At 42.6% G+C, this 20480-nt stretch overlaps 1 protein-coding gene across 1 annotated transcript in view; it reads left to right on the top strand.

The window, feature by feature from the left end:
- CUNH10orf67 (chromosome unknown C10orf67 homolog) overlaps positions 1-20480 on the top strand; it is a 103735-nt gene that overhangs the window by 53274 nt on the left and 29981 nt on the right. The window contains 3 exon segments of the mRNA XM_067562365.1: positions 15254-15394; positions 16166-16297; positions 16299-16387. Coding sequence (XP_067418466.1) covers positions 15254-15394; positions 16166-16297; positions 16299-16387 — 362 coding nt within the window.

Below are 20480 nucleotides of genomic sequence, written 5' to 3'. Positions count from 1 at the left end.
CTATCTGTTCTTTCTAATTGTACCATTAGTGCTTTATCTCTCCATGTTTCTGCTTTACCTTCCTTTATCCTTGGTTGTGTGTTGTTGACAAATGTAATGCTGTTCCACCACCTCATATACTATTTGCTTTATTTCTAGAGCGGGGCAGTGCTGGGAGGGCTATGCTGGTGCCTCTGGCTAACAAGTAGGATTGTGGCTGCTAAGAGTTTAGGCTCCTGAGTGCTTAGCTTAAAGAGACAGGCACGCACACACTCCCCCAATACACACACACACTTTCTCTCTCTCTTTCTCTCTCATACGTACTCACACACACTCTCTCATACACAGTCTCCCACACACACTCCCTTTCATGCACATACAGTCTCCCACACACACATGCCCTCAACACACACTCTGTCACACACATGCACACAGTCTCCCTTACACTCTCCCCCAACTCACACACTCTGTCACACAAATGCAGTCTCCCCCACACACTCCCTCTCACACACAGTCTCACAGACACACTCCCCCAGCACACTATCTCACATGCACTGTCTCCCCAAGCACACCCCCCAACACACACATACACTCTCTCTCACACACTCCCTCAGTGCACACACTCCCCCAACACACACACACACAAACACTCCTGCAACACACGCTCCCTCTCACACACACACTCCACCCACACAACCACACACATACACTCTCTTTCTCTCTCTCACACAGCACAGTGTCCCTCACATACTCCCCCAGCACATACTCACTCACTCTCATCACACACACATACGCACACACACAGTCTCCCTCACACATTTCCCCCAACACACACACTTGTATTATTATTATTGTTGTTACTTCTTCCTGTCAAAATGTGCAATGCACATATATTCTCTGTAGCTTTATTCTTTCATAGTTGGTTAAGGATTGCAGTACTTTTATATTAGTTTTTTGACTGGTCTGTGCATTTCATAATTTTATTTTTCTGTTATGCTTATATTTAATTGTTTGAGCAGTAAGTTCTAATATACCTAACCTGTTCTGGCTGGAGTAATTATCATTATTATTTTTGTTAATTATCATTAATTTTTTTACCATATTATGCTTTGTCATACATTATTTAAAGTGGCACAGTCAAATAGTACTGATGTAATTCTTCTAGAATGTAAATTGAGCTTGTACTCACCTTACCAGTGACAGTTTAAAAAAAATTAGCTAAAAACATAACTTTAGACACTGTGCAGATGAAGGTCATTTATTTTCAAATTGTATTTTTAATTATATCTGTAAAATAACTTAAAATTCATCTGAAAATACATGCAGTTCCAAGTCTGATACTAATAGTAATGATGGAGTCAAATGTTAGTGAGTCACTTACATGATTGTGATCCGCAAACATAAATGACAAAATAGTTAGAAAAATAAATTCCCGTTCTTAATAAAAAAGGAAAAAAAAAAAACCCTTAATGACATACTTTAAAATTAAGTAAATACATTTTTAGTGGAGTGAAAAACAATCAACTAAAATAGAGTAGATAATGGCAGTAACACCGAGTGTGTCTGTTAGAGAAAGTAAACATTTTAATCAGATTTTATTTATTTTTATTTATCTCTAGTAATGATAGTGTACAAAGTATCAAACTTGTGTTTCTGTGTTAAGGCTTCAAAACTGATATCTCAAGGCTTGGGATTGGGAATGTCTTGCTGTATTATCTCCGGATTGTTCTAAATTTACATATAAACTTAAAATATTACTTTAATTGGTGTTTGTATATATATTTTTCTTTCTTCATATAGGAATTAAGTACAGTGCTCCTGTCAGCTAATTTCTAAGTTATTATCTGCCAAAAAACTAGCGTTTTTAGGTGCCTAATCAGCTCCTAGAATCATGGTTAAAGTTGATCCCCCACCAAATCTGAAATGGCACCCTTGCTTCCTCCCTGCCTGGTTCACATCCCCAGCATGTGGCTCCCTGCCACGTGCCTGCTGCAGCTGTACATGCTCCAGTCCAGGCTGACGACGCTTAGGTTTGCAAACTGGCTGGGGCTCAGGAGCTGCAGAGACCGAGTATCCATCTCCCTTCCCACCCACTGCCTCCTCCAGCTGCTGCTAAGGGCACAGGATAGAGCAGAATGTGTCCAGGTAGTGCCTGCTACACCATCTGTGCTCAGTTAACCCTCCCTAGCACTGAAGTCCCCTGGCCCTCTTTAGCACTGAAGTCCCCTGTTCCAGAGTGACCGTATTGTGAGTTGTTGTATTATGGCTCTAAATCTCCAAATCTTCCAAATATCCTACTTTGCCATGTGCACATGTATAATTTAAAAAATATAATAGAGTACATTCTCAGATTTAAAGTAATTAACTATTAGTGTTATTTAACGAGTAATTTTTTCCAGAAGTTTGCATTTGTTTATTATTATTATTATTATTAGTTTATTTATCTATTGTCTTATTTTTTCTCCTATTGATTTTCTGTGAATAAATGTTGCACCAATGAGCTGCCATAGATGACGCTTAAAACCTATCTGTCAGTATATATTTTTATTCTCCTCTGGAGGATAACATAGCTAAAACACATACTGAAGTGCGTATTGTTAAAAAATAAATGAGTATGTGTGCCCACAAGATGTATAGCACAGCCCCACAATTTTCTGTCTAGCCCACCTCAGCCCCCCACTGGGAAGAAATTGGAGCCACCGCCCCTGTTCTAGAGTTATATACATAGTAGTTGTCATTCCACCATGTTTCCATTAGTTCTCAGGCAATACTCCTTTTGATTACATATTAATGAATTCCTGTAGCCCTTCAGTCTCTCTATCATGATTCAGAACAGAGTAAGGACCTCAAGATTTAATGTATTGAATTAAAAATCGACCCACTTACAGCTGTATTGTAAGTGACCCGTATATTAGTGTGTAGGAGAAGGGAGGATGCAAGGATTCTCCAGCCCCATATTCTCCACACAAGGGCAGGCACAGTTGCAGTCTCTGCACTTCACTGAACAAGCCCATGGGCCAAGAGGAAGATAGGTCCATGGGCCTGAACCCTTCTCACTGGCATTATAGATGAGAGGCTCTGCACTGTCTCCAGGCTAGTGCATTCAAGTTGCAGTGTGCCCTTTCGTGAATAAAACAGTAAGCAGCAGTATCTGGGGTTTTCTGTTTGGCTTGTTTTTGAGGTGGGGTGGAGGGTATACACTGTAGTACATTCAATAAACTTAGAGAAAACAGACTACAATTAATGTTAAACACACACAATGTTAGCTCACATTTTGTTCAGTGTTTATATTGTAACACTGATTTAGATGAATAATTTGTTCTGTAGATAGAGCACTGGGCACCTGCACTCATTACAGAGGTTTTCTAAAGATTTATGTATTTATATATAGGGATTATATTTACACAAGAAAATCTGCTTTGTTATTAAGGAAAATACTGAAAATAATAGGATTCCTGTGTTACAGTGATACCTTCTAGGCTAATTACTTTTACTGAAAATCATGTACTGCCCTGACTGGTAATGAATATTACTAGGAGATATATGTGGAAAGAATAGCATTATTATGGAAGCATAAATCAGAGATGGAAAAACCTATTAGATCATTCATCCTACATCTCTGCTAATGCAATTTTCCCTACAGGATATTTTCTAATATTTTATCCACTTAGGACAGAATTAATACTCAGAAAACATGGTGATGAATGTGGCACAAGAACCTGAACAGAACAGAATAAATGTTCCCAGAAATGGCATTGTTCTTCAAGTGCTTGCTTATGTCTATTCCAGTATAGGTGTGTGCACGCCTCCGTGCACGGTTACCCAGAACTTTTTTCCCCTTAGCAATTCCCATAGGGCCGACTTTGGCGTCCCCTGGAGCCCCGTGCACATGCCACGGTATATGAGGCACTGCTGGCCCTATGCCCCCTCAGTTCCTTCTTTCCGCCCGTGATGGTTGCTGGAACTAGCCTTGCTCTCAGCAAGTACTATTCCGCTTGTTTGGACTTGTTTGATATTCTAAGTTAGTTTTAGTTAGTTCAGTAGTTGTTAAGTGTTGTTAAGAGTAGTTAGAGATAAGGCAAGTCCCTGCGGGGACTTCAAGCAGCTGGGTCATTCCCCGGTCACCGGGATTCGAGCCGTGTGCCTCCTGCGGGAATGCCTTCCCACTCAGTGACCCCCACAACCACTGCCTTAAGTGCTTGGGAGAAGCCCACAGAAAAGAGAAGTGCAAGATCTGCAGGGCTTTCCAACCGAGGACTCAAAAAGACCGGGAAATCCGGTTGAAAGCCCTATTGATGGAGGCAGCGCTCCGCCTGGCGTCCGAGCCAACCCATTCTACCTCAGTACCAAGCATGACCTCAGTACCGAGTGCACCATCGGCACCGCCCTCAACTTGGCACCGCACAACATCGCCAGCACCGAAGAGGAAGAAGCAGCGTGCGGAGCGCGGACACTCCCCTGCGCCATCAGTATGGGAAGGGTAGAGTACGGAGATGCACTAGACCTGGCCCGTCAAGACTTCAGTGCCTGTATCTCCAGTCAGGAAGCCTCCCCGACTTCTGGGAGTCAGAGAGTGCCCCTGCCGACACCATCGACACCAGAGGCTTTTCAAGTGGCAAGAGCATTGTTGGCCTATGCCACCTCTGCCCCCCCGCCGAGGGAGAAGGGGCCGGTGTCACGGGGGAAACCTGTGTTGTGTCCTCCTGAATGGCGGTGGAGATCCCCGGTACGGGGAGGAAGATCTCCCGCCGAATGGTCTCCAAAGGTAGAGCAGAGCCGCTCCCCAGTAGTCGCTCCAGGTCGGTGTCGTCAAGCTGACCTACTCCAGCACAGGACGTGGAGTCTCCCTCTCGGCGCCGACATCAATCCCCGGCACCGGAGGCAGCGCCTGTCAGGAGGTGCACCAGTCGAGGTCTGCCAGGTGGCTCTTGAACAGCTCCCATTCCAGATCCCTGGCACCGAGGAATTCGCCCGCACTGAGACGGCACGGAACCCGGTCACCGGAGGAAGACCTGGCACTGCACAGTCTGTGACGCAGAACCAGGTCGCTGGAGTCTGGCTCGGCAGCAAGGAGTTCAGAGCAGCGCCGACCTCGGTCACCAAAGGTGTCTGCAGGGCCGCAAGGCAAGCGTCAGCGGAAATCATCGGTACCGAGATGACGCTCCAGTACCTCTAGCTCTTCAGAGCACACCCCCATTCATCAGCACCGCTTGCAGCAGTGGGGGCAGTCCTCATCATCCTCCAAGTCGGAGGCGTCGAAAGGCCGGTCCCCGGCATGGAAGGGTGCCCGGGACTGAGGACGTACACGGCACCGCTGATCCAGGGCCTCTGACTATGAGGATGACTCGGAATCTCCCAGGGGGGACAGTCGTCGGGCAAGCCAGCACCCCCACAAAGCATCACAGCCTGTGGCGCAGTCAGACCCAGGTTGGCCTCAGGGACAGTGGCCACAACAATGGCCTTATTGGGCCCCATGGGGTATCCAGGTGGGGCCGGGGCCCCAATCCATTATGTCATCAGGGGTGCAGTCCATGCCTCCGACACAGGAGAAGGCCCATAGACACCACTCCTCGGACGAGGAGTCGGACCCCATGGAGGGACCCTCAGCAGGTGCAACCCTTTGCCAGGAGGGGGCGCACTCTCAGGATGCACCTCGGCATTCCTCTTCCTCCTCACCTGATGAGGCAGTCTCCTGGCATTACTTGGCGCCACTGGAGGATTTCAGGATGCACCAGGAGCTGCTCAAGAGGCTGGCCTCCAACTTGGGGCTGGAGGTGAAGGAGTTAAAAGAGGCTGAAGATAGCCTCTTTAATGTGCTGGTGGCGGCTGCCCCAGCAAGAGTGGCCCTCCCAGTCCATGAAAGGGTTCTGAAGATTGTAAAGGCCCTGTGGCAAACCCCTTCCTCGGTCGCCCCTATGTCAAAGGTAGCCGAGGAAAAATATTACGTCCCGGCTAAGGGGTTTGAGTATTTGTTCACTCACCCCCCCGGGAACCCTGGTAGTAGACGCGGCTAACCAGCAAGACAGGCAAGGTCAGCCAGGGTCCACTCCCAAGAACAAGGACAATTAGAAGCTGGACTTGTTTGGGAGAAATATTTATTCCACGGCAAGCCTGCAGTTCAGGATTGCCAACCATCAGGCCCTCCTGGGCAGATATAATTTCAACCTGTGGGACTCCCTCAGGTGGTTCACTGAGGCCCTGCCCCAGGACCAGGCTGCAGACTTTAGCACTCTCGTGGAGGAAGAAACCGCGGTAGCTAAGGCAGCACTCCAGACATCCTGTGACGCTGCTGAGTCGGTGGGCAGGGCCATAGCTTCAGCCATCTGTATGAGAAGGTGCTCATGGCTGCAATCCTCAGGCCTGTCCCAGGAGGTGCAGCAGTCTATTCAGGACCTCCCCTTTGATGGGTCGGCCCTATTCTCCGACCAGACCGATGTGAAGTTGCACGATCTGAAGGACTCCAAGGCCACGCTTTGCTCCCTGGGCCTTTACACGCCCCAGTTTTCCAGGCATCAGTCACGGCCCCAGACGCAGCAGCAGCCAAGGCTTCCACCCAGGCCTTTTCAACCCCAGGAATAGGGATAGGAATAGGGGGTTTAGAAGAAGAAATATGCCCCCTAGCTCATCCTCAGGTCCCCAGCAGGGGCCCCCCAGGAGGTTGGGCAACCAGAGGAGGCAATTTTGATGGTGCACCCGAGGGAGGTGCCCCGACTGCTCTCCTGGATCCACCCCACCCCTTCCTAAACAGGTTAAGGCCCTTCTATCCCTAATGGGCAAAAGTCACTTCAGACCATTGGGTCATTGGGATAGTCTCAGGGGGCTAAGCCCTACAGTTTACATCTACCCCCCCAACAACCCTCCCTCTCCATCCCTCTTCAGGGACCCCTCTCACGAGCAACTCCTCTTGCAGGAGGTGTACACCCTTCTCAACCTGAGAATGGTGGAAATGGTCCCTCAAGGCAGAAGGGGGAAGGGATTCTCTTTGAGGTACTTCCTCATCTCCAAGTGAAGGGGAGTCTGAGACCCATATTAGACTTGCGTCGTCTAAACAAATAAAAAACTCAGGTTTCGCATGGTCTCCCTAGCCTCCATAATCCCTTCCCTGGATCCAGGAGACTGGTATGCCGCCCTCGATCTCAAGGATGCATACTTTCATGTGTCTATCCTCCCCAGCCACAGGCGTTTTCTCCATTTCATGGTGGCTGGCTCCCACTACCAGTTTACAGTCCTACCCTTTGGCCTATCTTCGGCTCCAAGGGTGTTCACCAAGTGCATGGTGGTAGTGGCTGCCCACCTGAGACGAAAGGGTGTGCAAATTTTTCCTTACCTGGACCATTGGCTGATCAGGGGCAGGTCCAGGTCCCAAGTGCAGGAAAGCGTAACCCTCACTTGCTCCACATGCAGTACGCTGGGACTACTCATAAACAAACAGAAGTCTACACTAACCTCAGTGCAAAGTATAGAATTCATTGGGGCCAACCTGGACGCTTCCCAAGCCAGAGCCTTCCTGCCTCAGCCACATTTCGAGGCGATGGTCTCTATTATCTCCCAGCTTCACCGATGCCCCACGACAACAGCCAGGCACTGGCTACAGCTGTTGGGCCACATGGCGGCCTGCATGTACATAGTGAGACTAGCTCACCTGAGGCTCAGACCGCTTCAGGCATGGTTGGCCTTGGTATATGTGTGAAGCAGACACCATTGGACCGGGTGGTCACAGTTCCCCTGCCCGTCTTAGCCTCCCTAAACTGGTGGCAGACTCCCAGGGCAGTGATGAAAGGCATTCTGTTCAGGGAACTGGTCCCGTCAGTCACCCTAATTTCCGACGCATTGGACTTGGGATGGGGAGCCCACATCAGTGCCAACCTAGGCACTCAGGCTCTGGTCGGGGGAGGAGAGACGCCTGCACATCAACTTGAAGGAGCTGAGGGCCATTCGCCTAGCATGCAAGGTGTTCCTCCGATTCCTGACAGGCAGAGTGGTGCAGGTGCTGACGGACAACACCGCAACCATGTTTTACATAAACAGGCAGGGGGGAGCATGCTCCTCGGCCCTCTGCGAGGAAGCTATCTGTCTGTGAGACTTTGCCATGAGGCACGATTTCCATTTGACTGCCTCTCTCCTCCCGGGAGTGAGGAATGACAAGGCGGATCGCCTAAGCAGATCGTTTCTACCCCGCCACGACTGGTCGTTGCACCCAAAGGTTGTGGCTATGATCTTCCGGAAGTGGGGCATTTCCCAACTGGACCTATTCGCGTCGGCCACGAACACGAAGTGTCCGAGGTTCTGCTCACTCAGGGGTCGCGAGACTGGGTTGATTTCCGATGCGTTCCTCATGGACTGGACGGGGACCCTCATATATGTGTTTCCGCCCATTCCGCTCCTACCCAAGGTCCTGCTGAAAATAAAGAGGGACAGGGCGAATGTTATACTCATCACTCCGACCTGGCCAAAACAGCACTGGTTCAGCATGCTGCTGGACCTTTCAATTGCCCCACCCCTGGAGCTCCCGAAGCGATGTGACCTTCTATCCCAGGACCATGGTCACCTGTTGCACCCGGACCTGGACTCCCTGCACCTCATGGCCTGGAGGCTCTATGGCTGACGGAGGAAGAGAGAGCCTGCTCGGTGCAGGTCCAGCAAGTCCTGCTTGGCAGCAGGAAGCCTTCTACACAGGTCGTGTATCGGGCTAAGTGGAGGCAGTTTACATGTTGGGCGGAGTCCCGGGGTATTCTGCCCAGCCTCTCACCTATACAGGCGATCCTGGAGTACCTGCTCCAGCTAAAGCTCCAGGGTCTGGCGCTGGCCTCGTTGAAGGTTCACCTGATGGCCATTTCAGCCTTCCATCAGCTGCTAGAAGGGAGATCGCTGTTCTCCCATCCCATGTCGGTCAGGTTTCTCAAGGGGGTGGAGAGGCTTTATCCGCAGATCCGTGACCCGGTGCCTTCCTGAGATCTCAACCTGGTCCTCTTGAGACTCACGGGGCCCCCCTTTGAACCCATGCCTTCATGCCCTCTGCTCATGCTTTCATGGAAGGTAGCCTTCCTGGTGGCCGTTACCTCAGCCAGGAGGGTCTCCGAAAATAGGTCCTTGACCTTGGAGCCCCCTTATACAGTATTCTATAAGGACAAGGTTCAGCTGAGGCTGCATCCAGGCTTCCTACCCAATGTGGTTTCCCAATTTCATTGTAATATCAAGATATTTTTCTCCCAGTGTTTTTTCCCAAACCTCACGGTTCAGAGGAGGAGAGGAGATGGCATTCGCTAGACGTGAGACAAGCCCTGGCCTTCTACATCAAGCGCACAAAGCTGTTCCGGAAATCGACGCAGCTCTTTGTCACAGTGGCCGAGCGGATGAAAGGCTCACCTGTCTCCATCCAGCGCATCTCCTTGTGGATTACATCATGCATCAAGTTCTGTTACGAGCAGGCGAAGGTGCCGCTTCCGGGAACCATCACAGCGCACTCAACCAGAGCTCAAGCCTCATCCACAGCCTTCCTGAGTGCCCCTGCAGAGAGTAGAGAGTGCCCCTGCAGGACTTATGGAAAGCTCCAATCTGGTCATCAGTGCATACCTACACGTCCCACTATGCCATCATCCAGCAGGTGAGAGAGGACACGGGATTCGGCAGAGCGGTGCTGAGGGCAGTTCACCAGTAACTCCGACCAAAGGTATTACTTGTTAGTATACTTGTATTATACTAGTATACTAGTATTACTTGTATACTCCAAAGGTATTGCTTGTTAGTCACCTATAGTGGAATGGACATGAGCAAGCACTCGAAGAAGAAAACAAGGTTACTTACCAGTAACTGATGTTCTTCAAGATGTGTTGCTCATATCCATTCCACAACCCACCCCCCATCCCCGCTGCCGGAGTTGGCAGAAAGAAGGGACTGAGGGGGCATAGGGCCAGCAGCGTCTCATATACTGCGACATGTGCGCAGGGTTCAAGAGGTCGCCGGAGCCAGCCCTATGGGATCTGCTAAGGGGAAAAAAGTTCCAAGTAACCATGCACAGAGGCATGCACACACCTATAGTGGAATGGACATGAGCATCACATCTCGAAGAACATCATTTACTGGTAAGTAACCTTGTTTTTCCTCCTATTTCCTTGAGAGACTAGGTCACAGCCTAAAATTTTAGTAAATTTCAGTAAAATTTCCTTATATTCAACCAAAATTTCCTTTTCTTATTTTCATCCTATTAACTCCTGGTTATACACTAATACTGCCCTGGATAATTGCCCAACCTCCTTCATGTTTATACTCTTTAAGAATCATACACTAGCATCCTATAGCCCTCTAATCATGTCATTTTTAGCTTTTAATCCTTCCTGATAAATTACTTCCCTCACTACCTCCTTAATAAGTTTTTTGTTCTGATTTGCTGGATTCCCTCATGTCTGTCAGATCTTGCTGATCCTAAGGAGACAAGAAAGGAATGCAGTATTCTATGTGTGATCTCACCTGAATCATCACAAAGCCATTTTGATACCTATCATAGTGGAAGTAAGTGGAAGCTGTAGGTATACAACATGTCTGAAGATCAGGCCACTTTTATTACGGTGGGGTGTGAGTCCTTTGCCAGAATTATTTGGGTATATTTGACTTAATCATTTCCCTGCCATTTGTGGCGGCCTCAGACACTGGTGCACCTCAGTTCCTCTGATTCTCTGTTTGTGGCACATAATAGTGTGGGCTATAAATAATAGTGTGGCTGTAAAACTGTGGTTTAATTTTCGTTGTTGGGATAGTGTGCGGGAGCTGGGTGGTGTTGGTGCCCTGTGATGTGTGGGAGATCAGACTAAATGATCTGGGGGTCCCTTGTGGCCTTACAATCTATGACTGTGCTAGGCTCCTAAATCCATATTTAAGTTTTTAAATATTAGGAAGCCAGGTTTCAAAATGATGGCCAGAATGATCATAATGTTCTCCAAGATTGTCATGAAAAAGGATTATGATGGTTAGGGGGGATTATTCCTGAAATTCCCAAAATGGGGAGACTCTGACCTAAATCACTATTGCTGGTATTTATGGCACTATTCCATGTAAGCTAAATAATGGACCTGCTCCTGTAAAGCTTTCTGAGGTAGAGAATATAGTTGAAGACATTGCCAACTATTTTTGAGCCCTGGTGGCTGTTCAGGCAGCAGTGAAGGCTTTGAATCTTTTGAAGGGTTTGAGATCTACTCTAGACTGAACATTGGTCATGCTGTAAAAGCTAATTCTTTTTAACCAACACAGTTTTAAACAGTGTAGACTGTGCAAATCATGTTTAAAGCCTTCCTTTTTTTAGGAGTAAACTGTGCCAAATTTTGTAAGCTCTTTGGGGGCAAAGACTGTCTTGTACTGTATTTGTACAATGCCTAGCACAATGGAGTGCTGGTGTATGTCTAGTGCTCCTCTGTGCTACAATAAATCAAATGTATTATTATTAATAATAGTTTCTTTTGTGTTACAATAAAACTCTGTTTGCAGCATGCTCTTTCCTGTCTTTTCCTCTTCCAACCTTCTTGCAGGTTATATCTAACATCTATAAACTAGGCTTATTGCTGCAGTGAAGAGAACAAGAGTGGTGTCTGTCTGTCTAAAACCTCAGTTACTGAATCTTACAATATCTTTGCTAACATTTTCAGTTGCTAAAGGATGTGTGTTTTGTGACTATTTACCTGAAATATAAGAAATTTCTTTCCTGAAGCAGGAGTGTGATAGTAGCCAGCAGGTTGATTTGCAGTATTCTTATACCATCCTATTCGGGGAGATCAGGAGTTTGTTATGGTTCCTGATCAGTCAAATTCCCTGATTGGAGTTAAATCTTATGATCCTTGTCAGTGGGCATTTAGATTTCCAAGAGAAGATAGACTTTATTAGCAAGCTTTAGGGGAAGGTTCAATGTCTCCATATATTGCCTACAGTACTGAGATATTGTAACCATCCTAAACTAATAGCTATGAATGACTTCCTTTGCTAAATACTTAGTGAGCACGAATGGAAAACAGCTATCAAAATAAACATTTTTTAATAAAATCTGGTATTTCTGTGAACAGTTGTATACATATGAAGCAACAAGCCCTTACAATTCTAACTCTATAAAGGTTCATATAAATAGACAAGTGTATAGAGAGGTGTATGCTGTCAATACTTCCCTGTTGATACAGAGAAAGGATTTCTCATAAAACAGATGATCCTTGTAGTGTTCATATAAACCAATATTGCATGGATCCAGTGCCCTCAAGCAAGGGTCTGACCCACTTGTGAACAAGTACCATGTTCTCATAAGATGGGCATGTGTCTAGGGCTGTCCAAAGACCATGCATGTGTACCAAATGTGATTGTTGAGAGTTCCCACTAAAGAATATTTAAATGACTTATTTGTTAAGGGATGTGCCATCAATAATTGTTCTCTGATCATTAATAAACAAACTCAAAAAACAACACCTTGAAGGCACCTGAGAGCTTTTCAGCCATTAAACTGAGTAGAATGAAGAAGTTAATGGCAAGATGGTCACTATAAGCTTCAAAACCCCTAGCCAATGTTTAGTTGAATCGATGAGTAGGGGACCAGAAATTTGTACTATTAGTTTCAGCCTGACTAAGCGGTGCATAACATTTAGCTAATCTTTCTGGAATGAGTGATGTGACTGACAATAATAAATAATTATAAATGATAAATTTATTACTTTGGGGAAACAAAATGAGAAGGCAATAATATTGCAAATGATTGCATTAAGTGTCAGTGCTTCTTAGTATAATTGTCAGTTTTGTCTGTAATCTGAGTAAAATCTTTATTATTTCTCTCAGGTGTATTTAAAGTCAAATGTTGGTAAATAGAGTTTGAATTTTCCAAACAGCAGTTAATATGCTTGAGAGCCAACAATTAAATCATCGCCTTTTTGGCCCAACTGGGTTGGCCAAGATTCCTTCCAGAGTCAACATTATTCTTTAGTCATCCCTGGAAAGGAGAAAGGGTTTCACATACCACTCAAAACTCATACCTTTGACCAGTTTACTATGTTTTCAATGTTTCAAAGAGAGTTACTGCATCATCTTTGGCCAAAAGGAAAGTGGCTGTGATGCAGAGACTTGAAGGTAAAGATTTAAGTGGATAAATAACGTCAGGAGTAGAGATGGTCAGAAATTTTACGATGAAACAGAGTTTCACTGGAAAATGTGAATTTGCTGAACCCAAAATGTTTTGCAATAACATTTTTGGGTTTGATTAATTTTTGGTGAATCAAAAGCTAGGTAATGATGAAACCCTGTCAGTTCATCAGTCTGCTACGTCTTCCAGGATCTGTGGCTCGAGGGCAGCCCAAAGGCTGGGAACAGTGGTTTTCCAGGATCTGTGGCTCTGGGGCAGCCTCAAGACCAGAGACCCCAGTCTTCCAGGGTCTGCAACTCCATGGCAGGCAGCCACGCCAAAGATTCCAGACTCCATGCAATGGAACCGGGAGTCTGAAAGCCGTGCGGGTCTTGACTTTAACATGGGCTCAGCTCCCAACCCTGCAAAAGGGAGTCTGGAAGTGCTGAGAGCCCAAGTTGATCTGGGAATCTAAAGACTTACATTCTTCATGCCATGGAGCTAGGACCCTGGAAGTTCTGGGACGAGCTCCCAGGGTCTGTAGTCCCAGGGCAACCCTGCTTTGTGGACTGCCTTGGAGCAAGGAGTCCAGGGCTTCCAGACTCCCAGGCAAGCAATCATGTAACTGATAAGAATGTCAATTTGACTCAACAAGTGTTAAGGTGCAGTGAGGGAGCAAACTTCCTTTTGGAAATACCATGTATCATTATTTCCAAAAAGGTATTTTTCAAGATTTCCAGTTCACAGGGAATTTTTTTTTTTAATTTAAAATTAATTTTGATTCAGAACAAAACCTGATTCCAAAAGAGTGAAATGTCTTGTGAACCGAAAATCCCACATGTCTGCCAGCTCTAATCAGGAGAGAGAACATAAAAGCACTCAAAGGGATACATGACCATCTGGGGTAGGTAGCTGTGAAAATATGGGGAAGTAGTGAATAGATCAGTTTAAAAGAGAACTGTGCGAAGTTCAAGTAATTTATAACATCAAGATTTCCTAGAAAGTAGTGTCCTTTGGCACTGAATGTGAACTTTACCTATGTTCTTGCCTTTTGTTGTGGGTGTGCTAACCTATATATCATTCAGTTCTTTACGAGTGCCCTAAGGAGCTGGCATGCTATAGCTCCTTCTGGTAACTGCGGATTGTCAGGATGTAGAAATTCTCTGGCTGTGCCCCTTTTTACCCAGCCGTGCCCTCCAATTGCACCACTGGGAAGGGGATTGCTGTAGGACATTTTACAATGGTTTTACTGCAAATGAGGATTCATCTGTATAGGGTAAATCCTCTGGAGATGAGGGGCAAATCTAGTGGCTTTATAGCTGCCTTACAGCACAGTAGCAGGGGCCAAGATATGGCCCAATGTGTTTATAGTTACAGTAGGCCTGATTCTCCTCTCATGGACTCCTCACTCACCCCAGTGTAGCTCCATTGAAATTAAGGGAGTTACATCAGTGTCAAGTCAATGTCGGGGGAGAATTAGGGTATGTGACTGGTATGTTGTCATCTTTATAATGTTATAATTAATCTTTATAATGAATTTAATTTGCAGTTTTCACAGTAAGTGGATTAAACTGCTTGTCTTTATTTTAAAAGGTCTGATATTGCAATGTATCTTCACCTCCAGCTATTCTTTAACTGTTTGCACCTATCAGTGAACTGGCCACACAGAGACAAGCATGTGTCTTCCAGAGAAAGTGGAATGTGTCAACAGCTGACAAAACAAATGGATGGCTTAAAGTGGAGAGGGCCAGCGTTCAATATAATATGCTTCAGCAAAGTTGAAAGTTCAATTGAAATAGGACAGATAATATAGTCAGTGGACCAGATTCATTTCTAGTGTAGATCTGTAGACTTCAATAAAGATATAACAGGGATGAATTTGGCCCCTCAGGATTTTTTAAAAAACAATATGTTTGGCAGATTTACGCTGTTAGTATAATGTTTAATTTTACAAGTATAATACTAGTATATATGAAATTTTTCTAAGAGTGTGGGAGAGTGGAACCATTAAGGTGGTTTAATTTGGGTATATTTTATTATTTTGAAACAACCATGTTTTTCTTATTTGAAGTATAGTAGCTGAAGTAATTATCACGCTTCATTATTTTCCTAACTCCTGTGGATTAAAATGACAATGAGAGTAAAACTGTTTTTTCTAGTGTACGTAATCACCACTGATTTTTTGGTTGTCAGATTCAAGCATTGCAAGAAAAAGATACAAAAAAGCTGAAAGAGACAGTGGAAAGTGGAAGTGTAATTATAGTGCCTCGTGAGAGAAGAGAATCACAAAAGGGATATCTCAGGCAGCAACAGAAGAAGAGTCCTAGTTTTAAGGTGTTTTTATTATTAAAATCCAACAAATTTTCTATAAGTATTTTATGTACGTTTCTTGTCCTTTGATAACAGTCTATGTGCTATTCAGAACCATTGCTTGTTCTACCTTTTAGTTACTATAGTAAAAATAATAATTTGCATTTCTATAGTGACTTTCATCCAAGGATTTTGCAGCACTTTACATACATTCATTAATCTCCTGTGAGAGAAGTATTATTATATTGGTTCTACAGATGGAAAAATGAGGCACAGAGGGGCTAAAATCAAAGGTCACACAAAGAATCAGTAACAGAGCTGAGAATTACAAATTCAGTTCCATGTTCTAATCACTAGACCATACACTGTTACCAAAAGACAAGGTCCTTGCCCAGAGGAATTTATAAGCAAAAGTCTTGATCCTACTTCTATTCAAGGCAATAGGAATTTTGCCATTGATATCAGTAGGATCAGCTTTTGACAAATAAGACACATATGACAAAAGTTAAGCTTTATTTGTCTTTGCTGCCATCTTTATTATATAACTCCCCAAACAGCTGTGAAATTGTAATGATTCTCAGTCACTCCAGACTTGGGCTGACTTTGAAACAATGACTAGAATTAAAAGGTTTTGTACCCTGCTATTAATTCCTTTACACATCTAATTTCCCTATCCTAACAGCTAAAAATAGGAGTATTGATACTAAGAGCAAAACTTTGTATTTTTTTTTCACATTAAGCAGAGAAAATAAATACATTACTTAACTTTTTGTAATATATTTTGCATTTGAGAAGGAAGCTGAAAAAAGAGCATTACTTGCTGAAATTGAGAAGCTGAGGAAATCTGAAGGTCAAGAGAGGCAAAACGTACAAAGGTATTGGCCAGAATTTTTAAGACGTTCTTTTAACCCTATAAATATTTTAACATTTTATGTGGGTTTTTTATTTCAGTCTTGAAAAGGAAGTTGAACATATTAACCGAAGCTGGGAAAAGAAATTCCAAATTCTAAGGAAAAGGTATAATGGTATAATATTGTCCTTATTCATAGAAATAACTCATGTCTATAATTTTGCAATAAAAAGAAATATACAGTATTACTACATAATACGATCACTCAAACATTTGCTTAGCTTGGTATAGTATGCAAATGAGCATAATCTGAATAATAAGAAATGAATAACTGGTTGGATAGTATACTGTTGATCTGGTTGCAATAATCATGCACTCTTCAAAGGCAGGCACATTAGTTTAACATTTATCAAGACTGTGGACAGAACATTGAAAATATTATAATTATTTTTTTCTATATTTAAAATTGTTGCCACTAAAATACCAACATTTACCATCAGTTACCACACTACAATATTTAAAACGTTATTTTATATTTTAAATATAAGGAAATGCTGCTGCATCTTAAATGTCAAAGTGAAATGGTACCAGTGTAAAGAAAGTGAATAGCATGTAATATGGAGAAAAAATTCAAAATAATTCACACACAAATCTTTTAATGACAGAACTGATGGATATGCTTTTAATGTAGTTTTGAAAAATGTACCTCTATGATATGTATAATGAATATACTAGATGCTGTGTATGTGTAATCCATTGGGCTATAATGTAATTGAAAAAAATTAATTAGAAAGTAAATATTTACCAAGTTGCCACCTGTCTGTTATCTGGCACAGGAACTCAGAGTTAACTCAAGAATACTGATTTCTTTTATGCCTATTAAATACATTACATGAAACTGTTGGCTGTGCACCCCAAATAAGTGAATATGCCTAGTAATCATACCCATATTAACTGATGCTGTTTGGTTTTTTTTCATTGAAGGGAACTACTATTTTTCATGTTTCCAGTGCTCATAAGATTACATATACACTATATATTATATAGACATTAATTATACATATCATAGAGGTAATTTTAAAACTGCATGAAAAGACTATCATTATTTTTGTCAGTAACAAATTTAAGTATACCCCATTTTAAGAATTCTTCCTATGTTCACATGCCATTTAGTTCAGCACATTGGTCTTCTGATCCACACTCATTTACACAAAGGGTTGATAAGTGTTTTTTTGTTAAAACTTTTGTATCATGCTACAGTGGACTCCTATATTATTAATATTTTTCTCCTTTTTCTATTTCTTTTCTTTCCTCTCTATACTGTTCTTCTTTTCCGTTTTTCTTCCTTTATTCTTGTCTCCCTTCAGTCATCTTAGACCATTATCCTCCACTACTTTTTTTCTCTCCTTCAAGGATCATATTCTTCCTCTTTTCTTCCTCTTTTCCTTTTGATTCTTTTACTCCTTCCCAGTCCTCCCTCTGCATCTCTTTCTCTCAGTCAGCCTTCTCCTTTGTTCTACGCATCTTCTCAAAGCTTCTCTGTTTCCTACACTCTGCCACCTCTATAATTGCAAAAGTCTCATGTTAGTACCCTCCATACTGTGTCTTCTATTAAACTTATTAGATGGTGCTGCCATGTGGAGAAGTGTAGAGAGTTGCCTAGCATAAAGTGTGGGTAGTTATCCTCCTACGCACACCTGATATTATCATCAGTTAAAGAGGCACAATAAACCAAACCTGACTAAACATGTTTAGGAAGACATCTTCCTTTTCATTTCATTGCTCCAGTGAGTGACGGTCATACTTATATCGGTCTTTACTATTTATATGGCTCGCCCATTACTGTAATATATGAGCCATATAAGAAAAACAGTATTATCATCATTATATACTATATGAGATCTAATTTGATGAGAAATTTAGTGTATTCTCTTGATAATATCTCTGAGCAGTAGAGCTTTATTTTTATAAGTTCAGCCTGCTTAAGTTATAGGTGAATGTGTGATTTTGTACATATTTAATCACTGTAATACTATAAACACAGATTTATTTTGACAGCTGTTCTGTTTACAGAGAGGTGCATAACCAGAATACAGAAAATATCTGTTTTGACTCAGTTTTTCCGATATTTTATGGAAACACTGTGTGTAATAAAATGTCTTTTTTTTTCAGTGAAAATCTGACTACTAGAGTTTGGCAGGAAATGGTTTTTTCATCATATTAATATTTTCAAGAGTTCAAAATATTTTCCCACCTTGAATCCAGATGAAAAGTTGAAATCTTGAAAATACACATGAAACAGAAAATCAATTCTTTTTTATTGGTGTAAGAAGACAGTTTAAAAAACCTTTTATTTCAGTAATTTCAGAACTTTTCATTTTGGTTTTGACTTTTTTAAAAAACTTTTTTCAGTTTAATTAGCTTAAGTTTCGAAACAAAAAGTTAGTTTTGAACCAGAAAAACAGATTTTTTCATTTTGACAGTTTAACAACTTCTTTCTTGACATTTTTTGAGTCAAACCTGACCTTGTTTTATGATAGTTTCAATTTTGACAAACCAGCATTTTTTGAAGACAACAGATTCATTACAAAATTTCTGACCAGCTGTAGTGACTACTTGAAGAGCACCCAGAGCTTGAATTTGCTTTTAACCCTTATGCTATTTTTATAAATTATATTTTTCTTTATTATTCTCATATTTCTATCACATATAAATTCAAAATATGGGAGCCCTCTTGTGGCCAAAATAATACCTATACATTTTATAAATGTTGATCAGACTGTGTGGGCTAGTGGGTAAAGCACTTGCCAAATATTTAGAATATATTGTGTGTAAACACTTTTAAATTTATACTTTTTATTCTATTTTCTTTCAACTTTTTCCATCAATCAAATAAAAAAATTAATTCTTACCAGTTTTCATTTTTAATGTATTTTTAAGTAACTTTAATGCTCATGAAAGTTGCCCATTTGAGAGTACAGGAGATTGAAGTCCTCTGTTCATTTACAAACATAAGTAGAGGACAGCAAGGCAAACTCACACCTTTCACCTTTCTGCTAAGATTGCCATAAAAGGTGCCAGATAGCATCAATTGTGATGGTGTTTTTTGTAAAATGGACAACAAGAACTGCAAGCAGTATTCAAGATGTGGGTGTACTATGCATTTATATAGTGACATTGTAATATTTACTGTCTTATTACCTATCCCTTTCCTAATGATTCTTAACATTCTATTAGCTTTTCTGACTGCTGCTGCACATTGAGCAGATTTTTTCAGAGACCTATCCATAATGACTCCAAGATGTCTTTCTTCAGTGGTAACAGCTAATTTAGACTCCATCATTTTGTATGTATAGTTGGAATTATGTTTTCCAATGTGCATTACTTTGCATCTGTCAACAATGACTTCCATCTGCCATTTTGTTGCCCAGTCACCCAGTCTTGTGAGATCCCTTTGTAACTCTTTTCAGTCTGCCTTGGACTTAGCTATCTCATGTAATTTTGTATCATCTGCAAACTTTGCCACCTCACTGTTTACCCCTTTTCCAGATCATTTATGAATATGTTGAACAGAACTGGTCCCAGTTCAGATCCCTGGGGGACACCGCTATTTACCTCTCTTCATTTTGAAAACTGACTTTCTATTTCTATCCTTTATTTCCTGACTTTTCAGCAGATACTGATCCATGAAAGGACCTTCCCTCTTATCCCACAACTGCTTACTTTAAGAGTCTTTAGTGAGGGACCTTATCAAAGGCTTTCTGAAAGACCAAGTGCCCTATCCACTGGATAACCCTTGTCCACATGTTCAAAGATTTCTAATAGATTGGTGAAGCATGATTTCTAAATTCAAAAGCTGTGTTAACTCTTCCCCCAACAAATAGTTCATCTATGTGTCTGATAACTCTGTTCTTTACTATAGTTTCAACCAATTTGCCTTGTATTGAAGTTAGGCCTACTGGCCTGTAATTGCCAGGATCACCTCTGGAGCCTTTATTAGAAATTGGAGTCATTAGCTATCATCCAGTCATCTGGTACAGAAGCTAATTTAAGTGATAGGTTATATACCACATATCAACACTATCATATCTGAGTTCCTTCTGAACTCTTGGGGGAATACCATCTGGTCCTGGTGACTTATTACTGTTTAATTTATCAGTTTGTTCCAAAACTGCCTCTGTTGACACCTCACTCTGGGACAGATCCTCAGATTTTTCAACAGAAAAGAATAGCTCAGGTGTGGGAATCTTCCTCACATTC

Source organism: Emydura macquarii, unplaced genomic scaffold (genome assembly GCF_026122565.2).
Source record: "Emydura macquarii macquarii isolate MOO-44397 ecotype Brisbane River unplaced genomic scaffold, CSIRO-AGI_Emac_v2 contig_2422, whole genome shotgun sequence".
Classification (NCBI taxonomy): Eukaryota; Metazoa; Chordata; order Testudines; family Chelidae; genus Emydura; species Emydura macquarii.
Note: the sequence above shows the minus strand (reverse complement) of the source record. Positions and strands in the feature narration are given on the sequence as shown.